Genomic DNA, 21,897 nt, shown 5'->3' with positions numbered 1-21,897 from the left:
TCCATTTCACATGCCTTTCCACATATACCTTTACTAGGCATGCTTTTAGAACGAAATTCGTTGTAAAGACATGCATGGTAAAGGCATGCGTGGAAATGACGCAATCCTATTTCCAACCTCATGGTTAAGGAATGCGCTGTTGTTCTGACATGTGTGGTTCTGTCAACCTTATGTAAGACCATATTCTGAAAATTATATTCTGGTACCAAACCCTAGTGTAGGTTCAGGGCTGGTGTAATGGCTAGAATGTTTTGTTATGGCTAGAGTTTAGGCTAGGATGATAGTTTGCATGCACCCACTGCAAGAATCTCTAACACCATCCCCATATCCATAAAGAGCTACCCACAGTTGTTTAGGAATTTAGAAAAGAGTGAAACAACACTAGATCACAATGCAGTAACAATACAATTCCTAGCCACCTGTTTTGTCACTCATTGACTTCATGCTTGCCTTTGGCCCTGTAAGGCTTTTTTGTAAAAATTTTGTTTTTTACTTATAGTAGCCTTTTATTTCTGTATGAAACGTGTGCTAGTAAAACAATCAAGAAATACATTCATGTGATTTACTCTGTCGCTGTGAGTATTATCATTGTGTTTTATTAACAAACATTATTTCTATAAGGTTAGTGAATACGTGTTCCACCTTTTGATTGCCACAAAGAACATTGCATTTGGGTATAACATGTTGCTTTATGTTTTTGAAGCAGCTTCAAAAACCTCCCTGGCTAAACCTTAAAAAAAACCTAAATTATTAGACCAGTGTTTAGAGGGTAGCTTCAGTTCGGGGATGTGGAGACTTGGGGCCTCATTATGACTTTGGCGGTCCCACCACGGGACCGTCAAAGCTGCAGGGAGGACGCCTCCACCATGGCGGTGGTGCCCCCCCTCAGGCGTATTACAGTGTTTCCACAGGGCTGACCAGCGCTTTGGCCTCAGCTCCTTTAAGGGAACCTAGGCCAACATCCTAGAACCCAGGTAACCTTGGAATGCAGGACAGTGTGCATTCAGACAGTGCTGGACATCGTGAGCCCTTGCACTGCCCCAGGGCAGTGCAGATGCCCCTAAGGCCCCCTGCACAGGGGTTTCCCACCAGTGTTTTTATGGTGGGGTCCCCGCCATGAAAAGGCTGGGAGAAAGTGGTTTTGTAATCAGCCAGGTGGCGCTGAGTTTATGTTCCCGGTGTGGACCTGTACGATCACAACACTCACTTTAATCAGAGGGTGTTGTGGAATGGTGGCCTTCACCAGTCACTGTTCATTCTTCACCACTGCACATCTGTGATACGAATGGCAATTGCAGAAGACACAACCGATCTCATTGATTCTAAACAGGTATCGGAGACTCACAAGCTTTGAAACTCGAAACTAGGCAGCTTATTTATTAAAGTGCTAGAACTACTACAGCACCTAGAAGAAGCAAATGAGATTGATAGGGCAGTGCTTTCCAACCTGTGCTCCAGGGACCAGATTAATAAAGGGTGTATAAATAAAGTGTCGAAATCTACAATTGAACATTTTAAAACCTACTGTAAATGTCAAATAATTTGAAACTGAAGGCTAAAAATGTAATTAGTATCCTCAAACTAATTTGTGGGAGCAGTGCAGGTGCATCAAACAGAATATAGTATGGATGATGTGTGGCTTCAATTGAATTTAGAAAGCTCCAACCTTCTTAAAAAATACTTTTTTTTTCTCATTTTATTGTAATGCAAATTAAATATAATCTGTTATCATTTGTGTATGTGTTTGATGGAATGCTCAAAGCATCAACAATTGTGTCTGGGATTCCGGCTTCTAATAATGATTCAGTGTGGGTCCCCAGATTCCAGTAATGATAAAGTGGGGGTCCACAGAAGTAAAAGGGCTGGGAACCACTGTGTAAGGGTATTAAAAATCAATAACCAAGTTAGAATTTTTCCTGTCATTTTCATTATTCATAAATTGCTTAGCCGAATTACTGTACATTTTCTGTGTGGTTACAAATCACATCATTTGTATTAGGGTAAGATTTTAAAATAAACACTTTAATTGCACATTCTGTTTGCAAGAGCTTTTTGAGTGTGCTATGCATTTACGAAAGAGGGTTTGAGTGCCCACTGATTGTACCTGCACTTCCTTTATGAGACTGATCGTTGCCAGATATGTAAGGTGGATTTGGAATGTGAGGTGGGATTGTAGAGCTCTGCTTATCACCCATGAGGGTATCTAGTAGCTGAGAAGGTAAGTGTAGGCATAAGATGAGCCTGGGCCTGAATACAGGCAGTGGTGATGGTCCCGCAAAGAGACTAATTGAATAGCCAGGTCTTCAACTTCTTGCTGAATTCAACAAGTGAGGAGGAGGCCTAATGTGTTGGGAGAATTCATTCTAGGATTTGGCAGCTTGGTAGGAGAATGACTGACCTCCCCTTCTGCTTTTTTTAATGCAGGGTGTTTGTGCAAGTGAGAGTGATCCTGAATAAGTTGTGTGGTGGGTTGGTGAAAGTGAAGCCGGTGATTGAGGTATCCGGTCCTGTGTTGTGTAGTGACTTGAATGGGTGCGAGAAGTTTAACTGGTAGCGCTTCTGGATGGGGAGCCTGAGGAGCTCTCTGAGGAGTGATGTGGGTTTGGTGCAGGAGGTCAAGGACGAGTCTGGTGGGGGTGATTTGGATGGTTTGAAGTCAAGAGGGGTTGGGATGTCAGCGTACACTGCGTTGCCACTACCACTTCTTACACCAAACATTGCAAAGTGGGATGTGCATTAGTTGCAGTAAAACTGGATTTTTAGTTCAGGTTGCAACACTTACTGAGGACGTAGTACCATAAATGCTATAAAGTCACAAGGTTGAACCCAGACACTCTAGGAGGCCCTGGAGAACATATCTGCGATCTGCTGCCTTTATGACTAGGTTGATGCTATACACATAACACATACAAACATGTATACATAGTTAGGACTAGATATCCTCTTATAAATATAGTATGTGATGATATTGTCTATACGATGACATGTATATATCAAACATTATATTATATGACGTATATCATACGATATAAGTGTAGACAAAATTATAGTAAAATACATTGTATATACTAAAAATTTGATTTTTTTGCAATTATATGTTGTTATTGATATTGTAGTACAGCAGTATGGCTGTTATCTTTCACTATTCAGTCATTTTAACAAACATTGATATCGTCTGGTGAAAAATGTCACCTAATCAGCGCCATTGTAGCCCTGAATACATGAAACAACGCAAATGCCACAGGACAAACTGTATACATTTTTTTAAAGCTTTTGATCCATTTGAGCTTGTAACATTGTTTTGTAGAAATCTGGAAATTAAGCACCTAACGTTGGATTATGATGGAATAGATGTATATCTATATATATTTGAAAAATGCTGCAGCCACATTATCTCAAAAATCCAGTGGCACCAACTTTGAGACAACCCTTGTGTTACGATGGGATATAAGAGCATCGTTTTAATGCAAAATCCTTTGTAAATGTTTGGCTAAGCGATAACCCTTGAGGTATACTTACATGTAACAGTTATTGTTGTACTTATTGTAACTTCCCAAAGCTGTATTACAACCGCCGCATAACGCAAATGAAAAAAAGATCTGTGTTCCAGCATCCATCCATACCTGCAGGTAAGAAAAGCAAGCAAGAAATCAAGCATCAGAGATACCGGTTTCATGTTACTATAGCCCACTTTTACATACATGAATAATGCATTAACTTCTAAGCTTTTAAAGCGATTCTTTTATATCCTGATCACTTAAGAATACCAATCACAAAAAGGATTCTTAAAAATAACTTTCCCACGTTAAACTCTAAGGGCCATATTTATACTCTGTTTGCGCCGGATTTGCGTCGTTTTTTTTTACGCAAATTCGACGCAAAACAAACTCCATATTTATACTTTGGCGTTAGACGCGTCTAGCGCCAAAGTTCATGGAGTTTGCATCATTTTTTTGCGTGGACACCTACCTTGAGTTAATGATATGCAAGGTAGGCGTTCCCGTCTAAAAAATGACTCCCAGGCCTGTGCGCCTTATTTACACTCCCGTGCAAAAATGACGCACGGGAGTGGGCGGGTCAAAAAAAATTACGTCTACCTGCGTTAGCGTCATTTTTTAACGCCTGCTCAGGGCAGGTGTTAAGGGCCCTGTGGGCTCGGAAGGAGCCCACAGGTGCCCTCCCATGCCCCCAGGGACACCCCCTGCCACCCTTGCCCACCCCAGGAGGACGCCCAAGGAAGGAGGGCCCACCCCTGGGACATTAAGGTAAGTGCAGGTAAGTATTTTTTTTTTTTTTTTGTGGCATAGGGGGGCCTGATTTGGGCCCCCCTACATGCCACTATGCCCAATGACCATGCCCAGGGGACAAAAGTTCCATGGGCATGGCCATTGGGCAAGGGGGCATGACTCCTGTCTTTGCTAAGACAGGAGTCATGTTAATGGCGTCTGGGTGTAAAAAAAAAATGGCGCAAATCGGGTTGAGGCGATAATTTTGCCTCAGCCTGACTTGCCCCATTTTTTGACGCCCAAGCTCCATTTTCCCCTACGCCGGCGCTGCCTGGTGTGTGTCATTATTTTTTACGCACACCACTCCGCAGCGCCGGCTAACGCCGGCTAACGTCATTGAATAAATACGGCGCCCGCATGGCGCTTCAGAATGGCGTTAGCCGGCGTTACATTTTTTGACGCACAACTGTGTTGGCGTAGTCGTGCGTCGAAAAGTATAAATATGGCCCTAAGGGAGACACAAGAGGTCATGGGTAAGGTATTACGCTGGCAGGAAATCCATGGGAAATGATCACCCACATACTTCCCTTTTGCAATTAAATGATTCCTGGTGTTGCCGATGGAATGCCACTTTGGTCGCTCATAAATTTCTAGACCTATCTCTATCCTCTACAGGTCTGTTTCAGATCCATAGGGTGCTCGAAGCAATCTGTTAAATTGCATCAGGTCTTTCTTAAAAATGATTTTGTGTTTAGGGTTTTGGGTTTCCATAAATGCTCCTCTGACATTGCTGACGCGTATGAGTTCTGGAGCGCATACAGGGGCTTTCCTATAACCTTGCTCTTTGGTTGCAATCTCGCATCTTTCACACAAAAGTGCTCACTTTGAGATACTGTGCATAGCAGTTCACACTATGCACAGAACAGCGAATACATGGGCATTGAACAGAAAAGTGCAGATTTGTGGGCACAATATTGGCACACAGCAGTGAACACTTGGAGGTATGCCACACAGGAACGTATACTTAGGAGGTTCTGCATTTATTCAATATAGTATTTATTGCACTGCTGAGTAGAATAGATAAATTCGCTGGCCAACCTGTAGGTTTTAGATTTGAATACAAGATGGATTGATTCAGTGTTTGGTGCTCCTTAAGCCGATACAATGCTGCGGTTTGAGCTGGGAAATATAAACACTTAGTGGGTGTTTTAGAGTTTGGCGCCAGCCATAAAAGGGCAGAGCTCCTGCTTCACCAATACCATGGTTCCCTCACCTCATTCAGAGGTTGGGAAACTGGTGATTTGCTATCAGTGAAGCCTCTGTGGCCAACAATTGGCAGCAGGCCATCCGCCAAAGAGTCACCACATGCACTCTGCTGAGAGGGACGACTCAAACAGGGACGTGTCCATTCTGGATCTGAGGAATTCTTATACAGGAGTAAGTTTTCAGGGGAGTCAGCGGAATGTAAAAGTAGCGCCAAAGAATAACAAAGCAGCTGTGGAACGACGTCAGCCAAGATATCCACTTGACAACTGAATAACAAAATTAGTTTAATAGTTTCTTAGAAGGGTATATGGCCTCTGTGATATAATAAGAACAGTATTTCCTTATTGACGCCCCTTAAGTCAAAAGCAGATTGTTAATTAAGTTGGTTTCATATCTTAATCATGTTAATTGACTTTAATGTGGACATTTAGGTCTAGGTCTTCTGGTGAGCTGCAAATGCAAGTTGAGGACGTTATAGAGCAAAAGGTCCATGGAAGAGATTGTGGTTGTTAGTCATGTGATCGGATTGGTTGGAGAGATATTAAATCAGTATGGCATCAAGGATAGTGAAGGAGAGGTTCATGTATACACAAATGCATATCTGGGATCATTTCATCAAGGGAGGCCAGTCATTGGATGGCAGAATGATGTCAAGTGGGATTGTGTAGTGGGCAAGCCAAGAACGTTGGTATTGGACAGTGATAAATAGAGACCCCTAGAAATAAGGTTGTATTCGAAGTATACCTGGACAGGGCCGGCTTTAGCGCTGGTGGTGCCCTGTGCAACAGTCTTTTTTGGCAGCCCCACCCCATGAACACCTCCTCGGATTCATTCACTACCACCCAGCCCCCCTCATCTCTCCATAGCCCCCCTTTCCCATTCATTAATTTGTTGTAAAGCGCTTAAATGGCTGGCTTTACTAATTCACTTAGCTATCCACATAAAATATAGTTCTGTTCTTTGCAGCAGGTATATTAATCTTCTGTGCTACTTTATGGCGAGTCAAAGCTTCCCCTAGACAAAATCCCATCTCTCTCCCAAGCAGGAAGATTAATCACAAGAGGTATCAGTAAATCGCACGTTTCGTACGTCATTGCTAAACACAGCACCCCCCCCCCCGAAGGTCAGCGTCCCCAATCCAGGTCAGCACCCGGTGTGACCGCACCACTCACACCGCCCTAAAGCTGGCCCTGTACCTGGACATTGATACAGATCCAGAGAAATCCTGGTGTAAGTAGAAAGCATTAATTGCTTGAAGGACAAGGCGTTGTCACATCCGCAGCATTAACTCTGCAGCATGGAGGGCTTAAAAGTCTCCTTCTCCACACAAGCACAGAAAATGTTCTTTTTAAGTATATTAATATATTTTTATACTTTGTGATAAGTAGTGTGTACATTGTGCTGACCTCAAACAGTTTGAGATTCATCCACCTGAGCACTGATGAAAGTGAGACAGGTACCATTAGAAACAGTCCTCTTTTCAATGGTGCCTCTCCCTAATGTCTCCCTGGGTGGGACTAGCAACCCCTAGCCATAAACAAGTGCAGACTTCCTTAAAAAACAGGTTTACTGCCCCTTGAGAGGGCGATTGGGGGTTTACCTCTGTTAGTTGGCTGAGGTATGCATCCTGTCCAAGTGGAAACCACAATCCTAGTCAGGGTAACTCAGATGCACAACCTAAATTAACCTGTGCACACCCTCTGATAGCTTGGCACAGAGAGGTCAAGCTTAACTTAAGAGACAATGTGTAAAGTATTTGTGCAATAATTAAATTACAATAAAACAGTGAAAAACGCCACAAAGAGATGCCATACCCATTTAGGAAGAGAGAGAATATTTATCTGAGTAAAACAAGATCAAAACAAGAAACATCTGATAAGTAGAAGTTGAGATATCAATTTTTAAATATTAAATGTGAAAACAGTGCCTAGAAGCCACTACCAGTAAAAAGGTGACATAAGGTTGGGGGAACCAGTGCAAATCCAAAGTTCAAGCCAACCGTGATGGAGGGTAGGCTGGCTACAGAACCCACTTATGGTCCGCTGAAACAGTACCTTGTATGGAGCAAACATCGATGTTGAAGAGCAAATGCAGAGGTAATTCATTAATATTTCCCTCACAGCCGGGTTGGGTCGGCATCAAACTCCATTGAGATGAATGCGATGAATCATCTTCAAGCTGTGCAGGTGTCATCGTTGAGCTTCGAAGGATGTTGATCCCTTGTCTTTGGGCAGCCTCTGCATCAGCCTCGAATGAGTGATGCACAGATTTGTGTCACATAATCAGGTCAATATGCCCATTTTTGCAGATCTGAGCTGCAAAACCAACTTCTGAGGCCCAGGACTGGAGGGGGCACCTCAGGCAACGGTAGGACTACCAGCACCACCAGGAGAGTTTCAGGCAGTTTTTGATGTTCCTGAGATTGCAGAAGAAATGCGTGCAAGCAACAAGCCTGGGGAGAATCTTGGGTTCAAGGATGAAGAGAACAGGTCTAGTCCTTCTCACTCAAGGCAAGAGGCAGCAGGCAAACACTGCAAAGCAAGTAGCAAAGTGGCAGTCCCTCCTAAAGCACAGCACACAGCAAACAGTAGGCAAACACAGTAATGCAGCTGAAGAGTGGGAGATCCTCCTGGCAGCACAGCAGTACTTCTTCCTGGCAAAATGTCCTTGGTTCCAGTAGATTTCTGATTTGGTGGGATTTGAGGTCCAGCACTTATACCGAAATGTGCCTTTGAAGTGGAGGAGACTTCAAAGTGGTGTTTGAGGATTACAATGCCCCTGCCCTGGCTCCTGACACTCTACAGGGTGATATGCAGCCCTTTGTGTGAGGAGAAACATGTCCCTATTCAGGTGTGTCAGGTCTTCCCTCCTATCTAGCCCAAGAAGACTCATCAGCCTGGTGGTGGGCCATTAGGATGCAAATGGCACACTCAAGCTCACTTTGTGTGGGACTGTCTAGAGCGAATACACAAAACCCAATTGACATTTTCTCCAGACGTGTATTCAGAGACAGGCAGACGCACAGAATGGTTAAGGTAAGAAAATGCTTACTTTCCACAAGTGACATTTTCAGACTTACAGTTTAAAATCTGACTTCAGCATAAGTTGTGATTTTAAATTGTGAGTCAAGAGACACCAAACTCCACATTTCTATCTTTTCTCAGTTGAGAACTACATGTAAAAGATGTTTTAAGGCAATCCAAATGTTACCCTATGGGAGAGATAGGCCTTACAGTACTGAAACATGAATTTGATAGTATTTTACTACTAGAACATGTTAAACTTAAAAGTACATGACCAACATTTTAAATACACTGCACCCTACCATTGAGGCTAACTAGGGTCTACCTTAGGGATGACATATGTGATAAAAAAGGAAGGTTTGGTTTGGCAAGTGGGTGCACTTGTTTTAGAAATTGGGTCTCTACATGGCAGAGGTATGCACCCTGTCCAAGTAGGGATCACAGTCCTAGTCAAGTTAAGTTAGATCTATACCCTAAATTAACCTATGCTCACACTCGGGTAGCTTGGCACAGAGCAGCCTGGCTTAACTTAAGCGGCAATGTGTAAAGCATTTGTGCAACACTTACTTACGGTACCACAGTGAAAAACCACACAAAAAGGTTCAACACCAGTTTCCATGAAATAGATAATATTTATCTGATTAAAGCTAGACCAAAATTACACAAATCAAATTAGTAGAAATCAATATTTGAGTTTTTAAAGATTAAGGGCCTGATTTAGATCTTGGCGGTGTCAGTAGCGGGCCAGAGAAGACCGCCAAGGTGGTGGTGTTCCACCCCCGTATTTAGATGTTACAATCTCGTAGATGGTTCCTTGGGGGCAGGTTGCTGATTGCGTGAGTCAGTGGCGGGACCCAATGGACTTCACATAATCCCAGCAGGTATGGAAGGGAGGTGATACACACACACTGTCTCTTAGCCATAGATGCACCTCCACACTACAAAATGCATACACATATATACCCATTGCCAGTCCTACACAACACAACCAATACATGTCAAAAACACACATTGACACACATTGATACATCATATACACACCATTTGGCACTGCACACAAACACCACACAACCACAACAAACAACACAACTGCACACTAAGCTACACAAACACACACACACACCCACACCCACACCTTACCCTGCCAATCGCATCACATAAACACATACAAGTACTGACTCACACATACAACTCCCAGCACAACATGACAGTTACAGCTCCCCTGGCAATGTGCACACATGGACACAGTTGACAGGTGTGAATTTACCGTCATTGTGGTGCCAGGATTAATTTGCCGATGAATACTGGCACCATAATGACAGTTGTGTATGTGTGCAATATGTGTTGTGTACCTGTGTGCCCTCACCCGGGTCTGACCAATTTGTGTCCCCAACATTTGCGTGTCACAGTGATTAAAAAAAATACTCTGGTATGTATTTGTCTCTAGTGGTCCCCAACTCCTGCACAGTGCCCATCCAATGTACCCTGGCAATTCCCTATCTCTATCTTGTAGTCTGCCAATATGGGGGATCAAGTTTTCTCCGTGAGATGGTGGCAGCAGCGAGGGCAGGTGTTGTCCAGTCATGTCCAGTGAAAGACGGGGAGAAGTGGTAAAAAGGTGAGTTTTCACCCCCAATCCGAGAACCAAGGAGTGGAGGTTGGACTACCACTTTTTCCTTGGGGGTAAGGCACATCTAAATCTGCACAGCGGGAAGGTTGGCAGCAGTCCCACTAGCATCCCCTTTTCCCTTTCCTGCCATCGATATGGGTGCTGCTTCTTGACAGAGACAGCGGTTTGAACGTAGTCTTTCATCTGTGGGACCACCAACATCTAAATATCGAGGGTGGACCGTTGTGGCAGCGAGCGGGTTTTCAGTCAAAAAGTTGACGGCCGGACCGTTATCACCAACATTTAAACCCAGCTCTAAGTGCTTAGAAGTCACTAGTGGTTGAAAGGTTACTGAGGTTGTGAGGGACCAGTGCAAATTCAAAATCCTGGCCAACCGCGATGGAGGGTAGGCTGGCTACAGAACCTACACAGGGTCCGCTGTGCAGTACCTCTGATGGAGGAATGCATTGATAGAGAGGACATGATGTGTCAATATTTTCACAGCACTCAGGGTACTGCGTCATCGTCGGCTACGTGGAAATAAAGCTGATGCATCGTCAGGTCATGCAGAGCGGCATCGTCGGGGCACGCAGTCTGCAAATCCATCCTCATGCAGCCACTGCACTTCCGTCGGAAATGCGAAGAGCCGATTTTTCTGCTGCACTCCAAGCAATGAGTCACTTTTAGTAGGGTTTAGCTGCAGAACCTACCTCTGAGGCCCAGAACTGGAGAGGGTAGGACTCACAGATAACAGAACAAAGAAGCACGAGGAGAATTGCAAGCGGTCTTTGATGTTCGTGAGACTGCAGAGAACAGGGAGCAATCTAGCAAGCCCTTAGAGATTTCTTGGGTTCAAAGATGTAGAGATCAAGTCCAGTCCTTCTCACTGCAGGCAAGAAGCAGCAGGCAGCAGGCCAACACAGCAAAGTAAGTAACAAAGTGGCAGTCCCTCCTACAGCACATCAAGCAGTAGGCCAACAGAGCAATGTAGTTGTGGAGTGGCAGTCTCTTCTTGCAGCACATCAGTCCTTCTTGGCAGAGTGTCCTTGGTTCTAGTAGAAGTCTGATTTGCTGGGGCTAGGGGTCCAGTACTTATATATCCAAATGTACCTTTGAAGTGGGGGAGACTTCAAAGAGGCCTTTGAAGATCACAAGTCCCTGTCTTTCCCTTCCCTGGCTCCAGAAGCTCTGCAGGGGGTAATACAGACCTTTTTGCGAGGAGAGGCACAGCCCTATTCAGGTGTAAGTGTCAGCTTCTCCCACCCGTCTAGCCCAGGAAGACCCTTCCTGGTGATGGGCCATCAGGATGCAAATGTCACACCCAAGCTCCCTTTGTGCGTGACTGTCTACAGGGAATGTACCAAGCCCAGCTGTCAACAACCCCAGACATTTATTCAGTGATAGGCAGAGGCACACAATGTTTAAAGTAAGAAAAGGTCAACTTTCCAAGCTCCTTCGTGAAGTTGAGGAGGGGGGTAATCTGTCTGAGGTGGAGCGGTAGGGTGTTCCAGGCCGTGGCCGCGAGGTGGGAGAAGGAGCGTCCCCCTGTACTTGTTTTCCTGATGCGGGGTACTTCGGCGAGAGAGAGCTGGGCTGAGCATAGGGTCCTGTGTGGTACATGGAAATTGAGTAGCCTGTTCAGATAGGCTGGTCCGGTGTCATGGAGGGCTTTGTGTGCGTGGGTGAGGATCATAAAGGTGATTTTTTTTCTATGGGCAGCCACTGTAGTGTGCGCAGGTGCTGAGAGATGTGACAGTGTTGATGTAGGTCGAGGACCAGTCTGGCGGTAACTTTGGTAACTTCACTGAATTCATTTTTCAGACTTACAATTTAAAATTCGACTTCACCATGAGTTGTGAATTTAAATTGTGAATCCAGAGACACCAAAATTCATATTTCTATCTTTTCCCAATTGGGAATTACAGTTAAAGGATGTTTTAAGGCAATCCAAATTTTACCTTATAGGAGAGATAGGTCTTACCGTAGTGAAAAATGTATTTGATGGCTTTTCAGTACCATGACATGTTAAAATTAAAAGTACATTTCCAGCTTTTAAAATACACTGCACCCTGTCCTTGTCGCTAACCAGGGAATAACTTAGCGGTGACATATGTCATAAAAAGGAAGCTTTTGGCCTTGCAAGTGGGAGCACTTGTCAGATTGAAATGGCATTTTAAAACTGCACACACAGGCTCTGCAGTGGCAAGCCGGAGCCATGTTTAGAGTACTACTGAAGTAGGTGGCACAATCAATGTCACAGGCCAACTTATAGCATTTAGTTTATAGGCCCTGGGCACACATAGTGCACTTTACTAGGGACTTACAAGTAAATTAAATATGTCAGTTGTGGATAAGCTAATGTTACCATGTTTAGAGTACAGAGCACTTCCACTTTAGCACTGGTCAGCAGTGGTATAGTGCCCGGAATCCTAAAAGCCAGCTCATAAATTCGTATTTCACTACTGCAAGGCATGTCTCTCCCATAGAATAACATTGGGATTACCTTATTCTTAATATGTTTTATAAGTGAAATTCCCAATTTAGAAGACATACGTTTGTCAAGTTTGGTGTGTCTGGACTCACAATTTAAAATCACAATTTATGGTGAGGTGGGATTTTAAATTGCAATTCTGAAAATGTCGCTTTTAGAAAGTTGGCATTTTCTTACTTCAACTACTTGCCTATCTCCAAAACACGTCTGAGGTGGAGTGATATCTGGGCTTGTGCATTCCCTCTAGAAAGCCACACATAAAGGGAGCTTAGGTGTGATTGATGGGCCATATGCAGTCTGGAAGGGAGGGGCGGATACTCACACCTGAATGGACAGTGTCCTGTTCCACACAAAGGGCTGCATATTCCCCTGTAAAGAGCCTAGGGGTATGCAGCCCTCCAGCACTCCAAAGACCTTTCTGTGAAGTCTCTCCCACTTCAAAGGCACAACTAGGTATAACTGTGAACTGTATTCGGACCATGCTCCATCACGGTTGGCCTGAACTTTTGGATTTAGCTGCCCCTGGTTGGCACTTTATGCTTTTAAGCACAGTATTGCATTTAAATCTTTAAAAGTTCATACCTCCGCTTCTACTTATTGAATCCTTGTCATTTTGGTCTTGTTTTGTTCATTAACCTAAGCTCTAATTTTCTAACCTGGTATGGATTGTTTTTGTGTGGTGTTTACACTGTTTACTGTTTAAAGTAAAGCACAAATACTTTACACATTGCCTCAAGTTAAGCCTTACTGCTCTATTCCAGGTGAGCACAGGTTAATTTATGGTGTGTACCTGACTTGCCCTGATTAGAATTGTGGTTCCTGCTTGGACAAGGTGCATACCTCTGCCAACCAGAAACTCAGTTTCTAACAGAATCCTACCAACCCTTAGCATTTCTGAAACCCTTGATGCCCAGGGGAATCCAGGGTGGTGTGTCTTGCATGGATTCCAAGAAGCTTGCGCCGTTCTCTCATTTATTTCCTGGAATTTTACCTGAGTTTTTCACTTTTGTTCCATTCCCTCTTAAAACTACTTCTACGGTCAGACTCCTCTCATCGTGACTCCCCATTGCTGTGGGTATATATTTTTACTGCAGTGCAAAATGTGTAACTCAGAATCATCTCATGATTTTTAAGATTGCCAAAAAAATTCTATACAGCCTTTCCATGGTCCACATTCACCTGTGTATGTTGGGAGGTTACGATGAAGCACCGTCCCACCCCTGAATTTCATATGTGCTTATATGTTTGGCTGCAGATAAAGTCAGCGGCACATACAGAATGTAAGAAAAGCAAGCAAGAAATCAAGCATCAGAGATACCGGTTTCATGTTACTATAGCCCACTTTTACATACATGAATAATGCATTAACTTCTAAGCTTTTAAAGCGATTCTTTTATATCCTGATCACTTAAGAATACCAATCACAAAAAGGATTCTTAAAAATAACTTTCCCACGTTAAACTCTAAGGGCCATATTTATACTCTGTTTGCGCCGGATTTGCGTCGTTTTTTTTTACGCAAATTCGACGCAAAACAAACTCCATATTTATACTTTGGCGTTAGACGCGTCTAGCGCCAAAGTTCATGGAGTTTGCATCATTTTTTTGCGTGGACACCTACCTTGCGTTAATGATATGCAAGGTAGGCGTTCCCGTCTAAAAAATGACTCCCAGGCCTGTGCGCCTTATTTACACTCCCGTGCAAAAATGACGCACGGGAGTGGGCGGGTCAAAAAAAATGACGTCTACCTGCGTTAGCGTCATTTTTTAACGCCTGCTCAGGGCAGGTGTTAAGGGCCCTGTGGGCTCGGAAGGAGCCCACAGGTGCCCTCCCATGCCCCCAGGGACACCCCCTGCCACCCTTGCCCACCCCAGGAGGACGCCCAAGGAAGGAGGGCCCACCCCTGGGACATTAAGGTAAGTGCAGGTAAGTATTTTTTTTTTTTTTTTGTGGCATAGGGGGGCCTGATTTGGGCCCCCCTACATGCCACTATGCCCAATGACCATGCCCAGGGGACAAAAGTTCCATGGGCATGGCCATTGGGCAAGGGGGCATGACTCCTGTCTTTGCTAAGACAGGAGTCATGTTAATGGCGTCTGGGTGTAAAAAAAAAATGGCGCAAATCGGGTTGAGGCGATAATTTTGCCTCAGCCTGACTTGCCCCATTTTTTGACGCCCAAGCTCCATTTTCCCCTACGCCGGCGCTGCCTGGTGTGTGTCATTATTTTTTACGCACACCACTCCGCAGCGCCGGCTAACGCCGGCTAACGTCATTGAATAAATACGGCGCCCGCATGGCGCTTCAGAATGGCGTTAGCCGGCGTTACATTTTTTGACGCACAACTGTGTTGGCGCAGTCGTGCGTCGAAAAGTATAAATATGGCCCTAAGGGAGACACAAGAGGTCATGGGTAAGGTATTACGCTGGCAGGAAATCCATGGGAAATGATCACCCACAACTTCCCTTTTGCAATTAAATGATTCCTGGTGTTGCCGATGGAATGCCACTTTGGTCGCTCATAAATTTCTAGACCTATCTCTATCCTCTACAGGTCTGTTTCAGATCCATAGGGTGTTCGAAGCAATCTGTTAAATTGCATCAGGTCTTTCTTAAAAATGATTTTGTGTTTAGGGTTTTGGGTTTCCATAAATGCTCCTCTGACATTGCTGACGCGTATGAGTTCTGGAGCGCATACAGGGGCTTTCCTATAACCTTGCTCTTTGGTTGCAATCTCGCATCTTTCACACAAAAGTGCTCACTTTGAGATACTGTGCATAGCAGTTCACACTATGCACAGAACAGCGAATACATGGGCATTGAACAGAAAAGTGCAGATTTGTGGGCACAATATTGGCACACAGCAGTGAACACTTGGAGGTATGCCACACAGGAACGTATACTTAGGAGGTTCTGCATTTATTCAATATAGTATTTATTGCACTGCTGAGTAGAATAGATAAATTCGCTGGCCAACCTGTAGGTTTTAGATTTGAATACAAGATGGATTGATTCAGTGTTTGGTGCTCCTTAAGCCGATACAATGCTGCGGTTTGAGCTGGGAAATATAAACACTTAGTGGGTGTTTTAGAGTTTGGCGCCAGCCATAAAAGGGCAGAGCTCCTGCTTCACCAATACCATGGTTCCCTCACCTCATTCAGAGGTTGGGAAACTGGTGATTTGCTATCAGTGAAGCCTCTGTGGCCAACAATTGGCAGCAGGCCATCCGCCAAAGAGTCACCACATGCACTCTGCTGAGAGGGACGACTCAAACAGGGACGTGTCCATTCTGGATCTGAGGAATTCTTATACAGGAGTAAGTTTTCAGGGGAGTCAGCGGAATGTAAAAGTAGCGCCAAAGAATAACAAAGCAGCTGTGGAACGACGTCAGCCAAGATATCCACTTGACAACTGAATAACAAAATTAGTTTAATAGTTTCTTAGAAGGGTATATGGCCTCTGTGATATAATAAGAACAGTATTTCCTTATTGACGCCCCTTAAGTCAAAAGCAGATTGTTAATTAAGTTGGTTTCATATCTTAATCATGTTAATTGACTTTAATGTGGACATTTAGGTCTAGGTCTTCTGGTGAGCTGCAAATGCAAGTTGAGGACGTTATAGAGCAAAAGGTCCATGGAAGAGATTGTGGTTGTTAGTCATGTGATCGGATTGGTTGGAGAGATATTAAATCAGTATGGCATCAAGGATAGTGAAGGAGAGGTTCATGTATACACAAATGCATATCTGGGATCATTTCATCAAGGGAGGCCAGTCATTGGATGGCAGAATGATGTCAAGTGGGATTGTGTAGTGGGCAAGCCAAGAACGTTGGTATTGGACAGTGATAAATAGAGACCCCTAGAAATAAGGTTGTATTCGAAGTATACCTGGACAGGGCCGGCTTTAGCGCTGGTGGTGCCCTGTGCAACAGTCTTTTTTGGCAGCCCCACCCCATGAACACCTCCTCGGATTCATTCACTACCACCCAGCCCCCCTCATCTCTCCATAGCCCCCCTTTCCCATTCATTAATTTGTTGTAAAGCGCTTAAATGGCTGGCTTTACTAATTCACTTAGCTATCCACATAAAATATAGTTCTGTTCTTTGCAGCAGGTATATTAATCTTCTGTGCTACTTTATGGCGAGTCAAAGCTTCCCCTAGACAAAATCCCATCTCTCTCCCAAGCAGGAAGATTAATCACAAGAGGTATCAGTAAATCGCACGTTTCGTACGTCATTGCTAAACACAGCACCCCCCCCCCGAAGGTCAGCGTCCCCAATCCAGGTCAGCACCCGGTGTGACCGCACCACTCACACCGCCCTAAAGCTGGCCCTGTACCTGGACATTGATACAGATCCAGAGAAATCCTGGTGTAAGTAGAAAGCATTAATTGCTTGAAGGACAAGGCGTTGTCACATCCGCAGCATTAACTCTGCAGCATGGAGGGCTTAAAAGTCTCCTTCTCCACACAAGCACAGAAAATGTTCTTTTTAAGTATATTAATATATTTTTATACTTTGTGATAAGTAGTGTGTACATTGTGCTGACCTCAAACAGTTTGAGATTCATCCACCTGAGCACTGATGAAAGTGAGACAGGTACCATTAGAAACAGTCCTCTTTTCAATGGTGCCTCTCCCTAATGTCTCCCTGGGTGGGACTAGCAACCCCTAGCCATAAACAAGTGCAGACTTCCTTAAAAAACAGGTTTACTGCCCCTTGAGAGGGCGATTGGGGGTTTACCTCTGTTAGTTGGCTGAGGTATGCATCCTGTCCAAGTGGAAACCACAATCCTAGTCAGGGTAACTCAGATGCACAACCTAAATTAACCTGTGCACACCCTCTGATAGCTTGGCACAGAGAGGTCAAGCTTAACTTAAGAGACAATGTGTAAAGTATTTGTGCAATAATTAAATTACAATAAAACAGTGAAAAACGCCACAAAGAGATGCCATACCCATTTAGGAAGAGAGAGAATATTTATCTGAGTAAAACAAGATCAAAACAAGAAACATCTGATAAGTAGAAGTTGAGATATCAATTTTTAAATATTAAATGTGAAAACAGTGCCTAGAAGCCACTACCAGTAAAAAGGTGACATAAGGTTGGGGGAACCAGTGCAAATCCAAAGTTCAAGCCAACCGTGATGGAGGGTAGGCTGGCTACAGAACCCACTTATGGTCCGCTGAAACAGTACCTTGTATGGAGCAAACATCGATGTTGAAGAGCAAATGCAGAGGTAATTCATTAATATTTCCCTCACAGCCGGGTTGGGTCGGCATCAAACTCCATTGAGATGAATGCGATGAATCATCTTCAAGCTGTGCAGGTGTCATCGTTGAGCTTCGAAGGATGTTGATCCCTTGTCTTTGGGCAGCCTCTGCATCAGCCTCGAATGAGTGATGCACAGATTTGTGTCACATAATCAGGTCAATATGCCCATTTTTGCAGATCTGAGCTGCAAAACCAACTTCTGAGGCCCAGGACTGGAGGGGGCACCTCAGGCAACGGTAGGACTACCAGCACCACCAGGAGAGTTTCAGGCAGTTTTTGATGTTCCTGAGATTGCAGAAGAAATGCGTGCAAGCAACAAGCCTGGGGAGAATCTTGGGTTCAAGGATGAAGAGAACAGGTCTAGTCCTTCTCACTCAAGGCAAGAGGCAGCAGGCAAACACTGCAAAGCAAGTAGCAAAGTGGCAGTCCCTCCTAAAGCACAGCACACAGCAAACAGTAGGCAAACACAGTAATGCAGCTGAAGAGTGGGAGATCCTCCTGGCAGCACAGCAGTACTTCTTCCTGGCAAAATGTCCTTGGTTCCAGTAGATTTCTGATTTGGTGGGATTTGAGGTCCAGCACTTATACCGAAATGTGCCTTTGAAGTGGAGGAGACTTCAAAGTGGTGTTTGAGGATTACAATGCCCCTGCCCTGGCTCCTGACACTCTACAGGGTGATATGCAGCCCTTTGTGTGAGGAGAAACATGTCCCTATTCAGGTGTGTCAGGTCTTCCCTCCTATCTAGCCCAAGAAGACTCATCAGCCTGGTGGTGGGCCATTAGGATGCAAATGGCACACTCAAGCTCACTTTGTGTGGGACTGTCTAGAGCGAATACACAAAACCCAATTGACATTTTCTCCAGACGTGTATTCAGAGACAGGCAGACGCACAGAATGGTTAAGGTAAGAAAATGCTTACTTTCCACAAGTGACATTTTCAGACTTACAGTTTAAAATCTGACTTCAGCATAAGTTGTGATTTTAAATTGTGAGTCAAGAGACACCAAACTCCACATTTCTATCTTTTCTCAGTTGAGAACTACATGTAAAAGATGTTTTAAGGCAATCCAAATGTTACCCTATGGGAGAGATAGGCCTTACAGTACTGAAACATGAATTTGATAGTATTTTACTACTAGAACATGTTAAACTTAAAAGTACATGACCAACATTTTAAATACACTGCACCCTACCATTGAGGCTAACTAGGGTCTACCTTAGGGATGACATATGTGATAAAAAAGGAAGGTTTGGTTTGGCAAGTGGGTGCACTTGTTTTAGAAATTGGGTCTCTACATGGCAGAGGTATGCACCCTGTCCAAGTAGGGATCACAGTCCTAGTCAAGTTAAGTTAGATCTATACCCTAAATTAACCTATGCTCACTCTCGGGTAGCTTGGCACAGAGCAGCCTGGCTTAACTTAAGCGGCAATGTGTAAAGCATTTGTGCAACACTTACTTACGGTACCACAGTGAAAAACCACACAAAAAGGTTCAACACCAGTTTCCATGAAATAGATAATATTTATCTGATTAAAGCTAGACCAAAATTACACAAATCAAATTAGTAGAAATCAATATTTGAGTTTTTAAAGATTAAGGGCCTGATTTAGATCTTGGCGGTGTCAGTAGCGGGCCAGAGAAGACCGCCAAGGTGGTGGTGTTCCACCCCCGTATTTAGATGTTACAATCTCGTAGATGGTTCCTTGGGGGCAGGTTGCTGATTGCGTGAGTCAGTGGCGGGACCCAATGGACTTCACATAATCCCAGCAGGTATGGAAGGGAGGTGATACACACACACTGTCTCTTAGCCATAGATGCACCTCCACACTACAAAATGCATACACATATATACCCATTGCCAGTCCTACACAACACAACCAATACATGTCAAAAACACACATTGACACACATTGATACATCATATACACACCATTTGGCACTGCACACAAACACCACACAACCACAACAAACAACACAACTGCACACTAAGCTATACAAACACACACACACACCCACACCCACACCTTACCCTGCCAATCGCATCACATAAACACATACAAGTACTGACTCACACATACAACTCCCAGCACAACATGACAGTTACAGCTCCCCTGGCAATGTGCACACATGGACACAGTTGACAGGTGTGAATTTACCGTCATTGTGGTGCCAGGATTAATTTGCCGATGAATACTGGCACCATAATGACAGTTGTGTATGTGTGCAATATGTGTTGTGTACCTGTGTGCCCTCACCCGGGTCTGACCAATTTGTGTCCCCAACATTTGCGTGTCACAGTGATTAAAAAAAATACTCTGGTATGTATTTGTCTCTAGTGGTCCCCAACTCCTGCACAGTGCCCATCCAATGTCCCCTGGCAATTCCCTATCTCTATCTTGTAGTCTGCCAATATGGGGGATCAAGTTTTCTCCGTGAGATGGTGGCAGCAGCGAGGGCAGGTGTTGTCCAGTCATGTCCAGTGAAAGACGGGGAGAAGTGGTAAAAAGGTGAGTTTTCACTCCCAATCCGAGAACCAAGGAGTGGAGGTTGGACTACCACTTTTTCCTTGGGGGTAAGGCACATCTAAATCTGCACAGCGGGAAGGTTGGCAGCAGTCCCACTAGCATCCCCTTTTCCCTTTCCTGCCATCGATATGGGTGCTGCTTCTTGACAGAGACAGCGGTTTGAACGTAGTCTTTCATCTGTGGGACCACCAACATCTAAATATCGAGGGTGGACCGTTGTGGCAGCGAGCGGGTTTTCAGTCAAAAAGTTGACGGCCGGACCGTTATCACCAACATTTAAACCCAGCTCTAAGTGCTTAGAAGTCACTAGTGGTTGAAAGGTTACTGAGGTTGTGAGGGACCAGTGCAAATTCAAAATCCTGGCCAACCGCGATGGAGGGTAGGCTGGCTACAGAACCTACACAGGGTCCGCTGTGCAGTACCTCTGATGGAGGAATGCATTGATAGAGAGGACATGATGTGTCAATATTTTCACAGCACTCAGGGTACTGCGTCATCGTCGGCTACGTGGAAATAAAGCTGATGCATCGTCAGGTCATGCAGAGCGGCATCGTCGGGGCACGCAGTCTGCAAATCCATCCTCATGCAGCCACTGCACTTCCGTCGGAAATGCGAAGAGCCGATTTTTCTGCTGCACTCCAAGCAATGAGTCACTTTTAGTAGGGTTTAGCTGCAGAACCTACCTCTGAGGCCCAGAACTGGAGAGGGTAGGACTCACAGATAACAGAACAAAGAAGCACGAGGAGAATTGCAAGCGGTCTTTGATGTTCGTGAGACTGCAGAGAACAGGGAGCAATCTAGCAAGCCCTTAGAGATTTCTTGGGTTCAAAGATGTAGAGATCAAGTCCAGTCCTTCTCACTGCAGGCAAGAAGCAGCAGGCAGCAGGCCAACACAGCAAAGTAAGTAACAAAGTGGCAGTCCCTCCTACAGCACATCAAGCAGTAGGCCAACAGAGCAATGTAGTTGTGGAGTGGCAGTCTCTTCTTGCAGCACATCAGTCCTTCTTGGCAGAGTGTCCTTGGTTCTAGTAGAAGTCTGATTTGCTGGGGCTAGGGGTCCAGTACTTATATATCCAAATGTACCTTTGAAGTGGGGGAGACTCCAAAGAGGCCTTTGAAGATCACAAGTCCCTGTCTTTCCCTTCCCTGGCTCCAGAAGCTCTGCAGGGGGTAATACAGACCTTTTTGCGAGGAGAGGCACAGCCCTATTCAGGTGTAAGTGTCAGCTTCTCCCACCCGTCTAGCCCAGGAAGACCCTTCCTGGTGATGGGCCATCAGGATGCAAATGTCACACCCAAGCTCCCTTTGTGCGTGACTGTCTACAGGGAATGTACCAAGCCCAGCTGTCAACAACCCCAGACATTTATTCAGTGATAGGCAGAGGCACACAATGTTTAAAGTAAGAAAAGGTCAACTTTCCAAGCTCCTTCGTGAAGTTGAGGAGGGGGGTAATCTGTCTGAGGTGGAGCGGTAGGGTGTTCC

At 44.7% G+C, this 21,897-nt stretch overlaps 1 protein-coding gene across 1 annotated transcript in view; it reads right to left on the bottom strand.

Annotated features, from left to right (window-relative positions):
- LOC138287578 (sodium- and chloride-dependent GABA transporter 2-like) overlaps positions 1-21,897 on the bottom strand; it is a 633,422-nt gene that overhangs the window by 230,452 nt on the left and 381,073 nt on the right. The window contains exon 7 of the mRNA XM_069228136.1: positions 3,520-3,623. Coding sequence (XP_069084237.1) covers positions 3,520-3,623 — 104 coding nt within the window. The remainder of the gene's footprint in view (positions 1-3,519; positions 3,624-21,897) is intronic.

This window comes from Pleurodeles waltl, chromosome 4_1, assembly GCF_031143425.1.
Source record: "Pleurodeles waltl isolate 20211129_DDA chromosome 4_1, aPleWal1.hap1.20221129, whole genome shotgun sequence".
NCBI lineage: Eukaryota > Metazoa > Chordata > Amphibia > Caudata > Salamandridae > Pleurodeles > Pleurodeles waltl.
The sequence above is the reverse complement of the archived record's forward strand: the minus strand, read 5'-3'. Positions and strand labels throughout refer to the sequence as shown.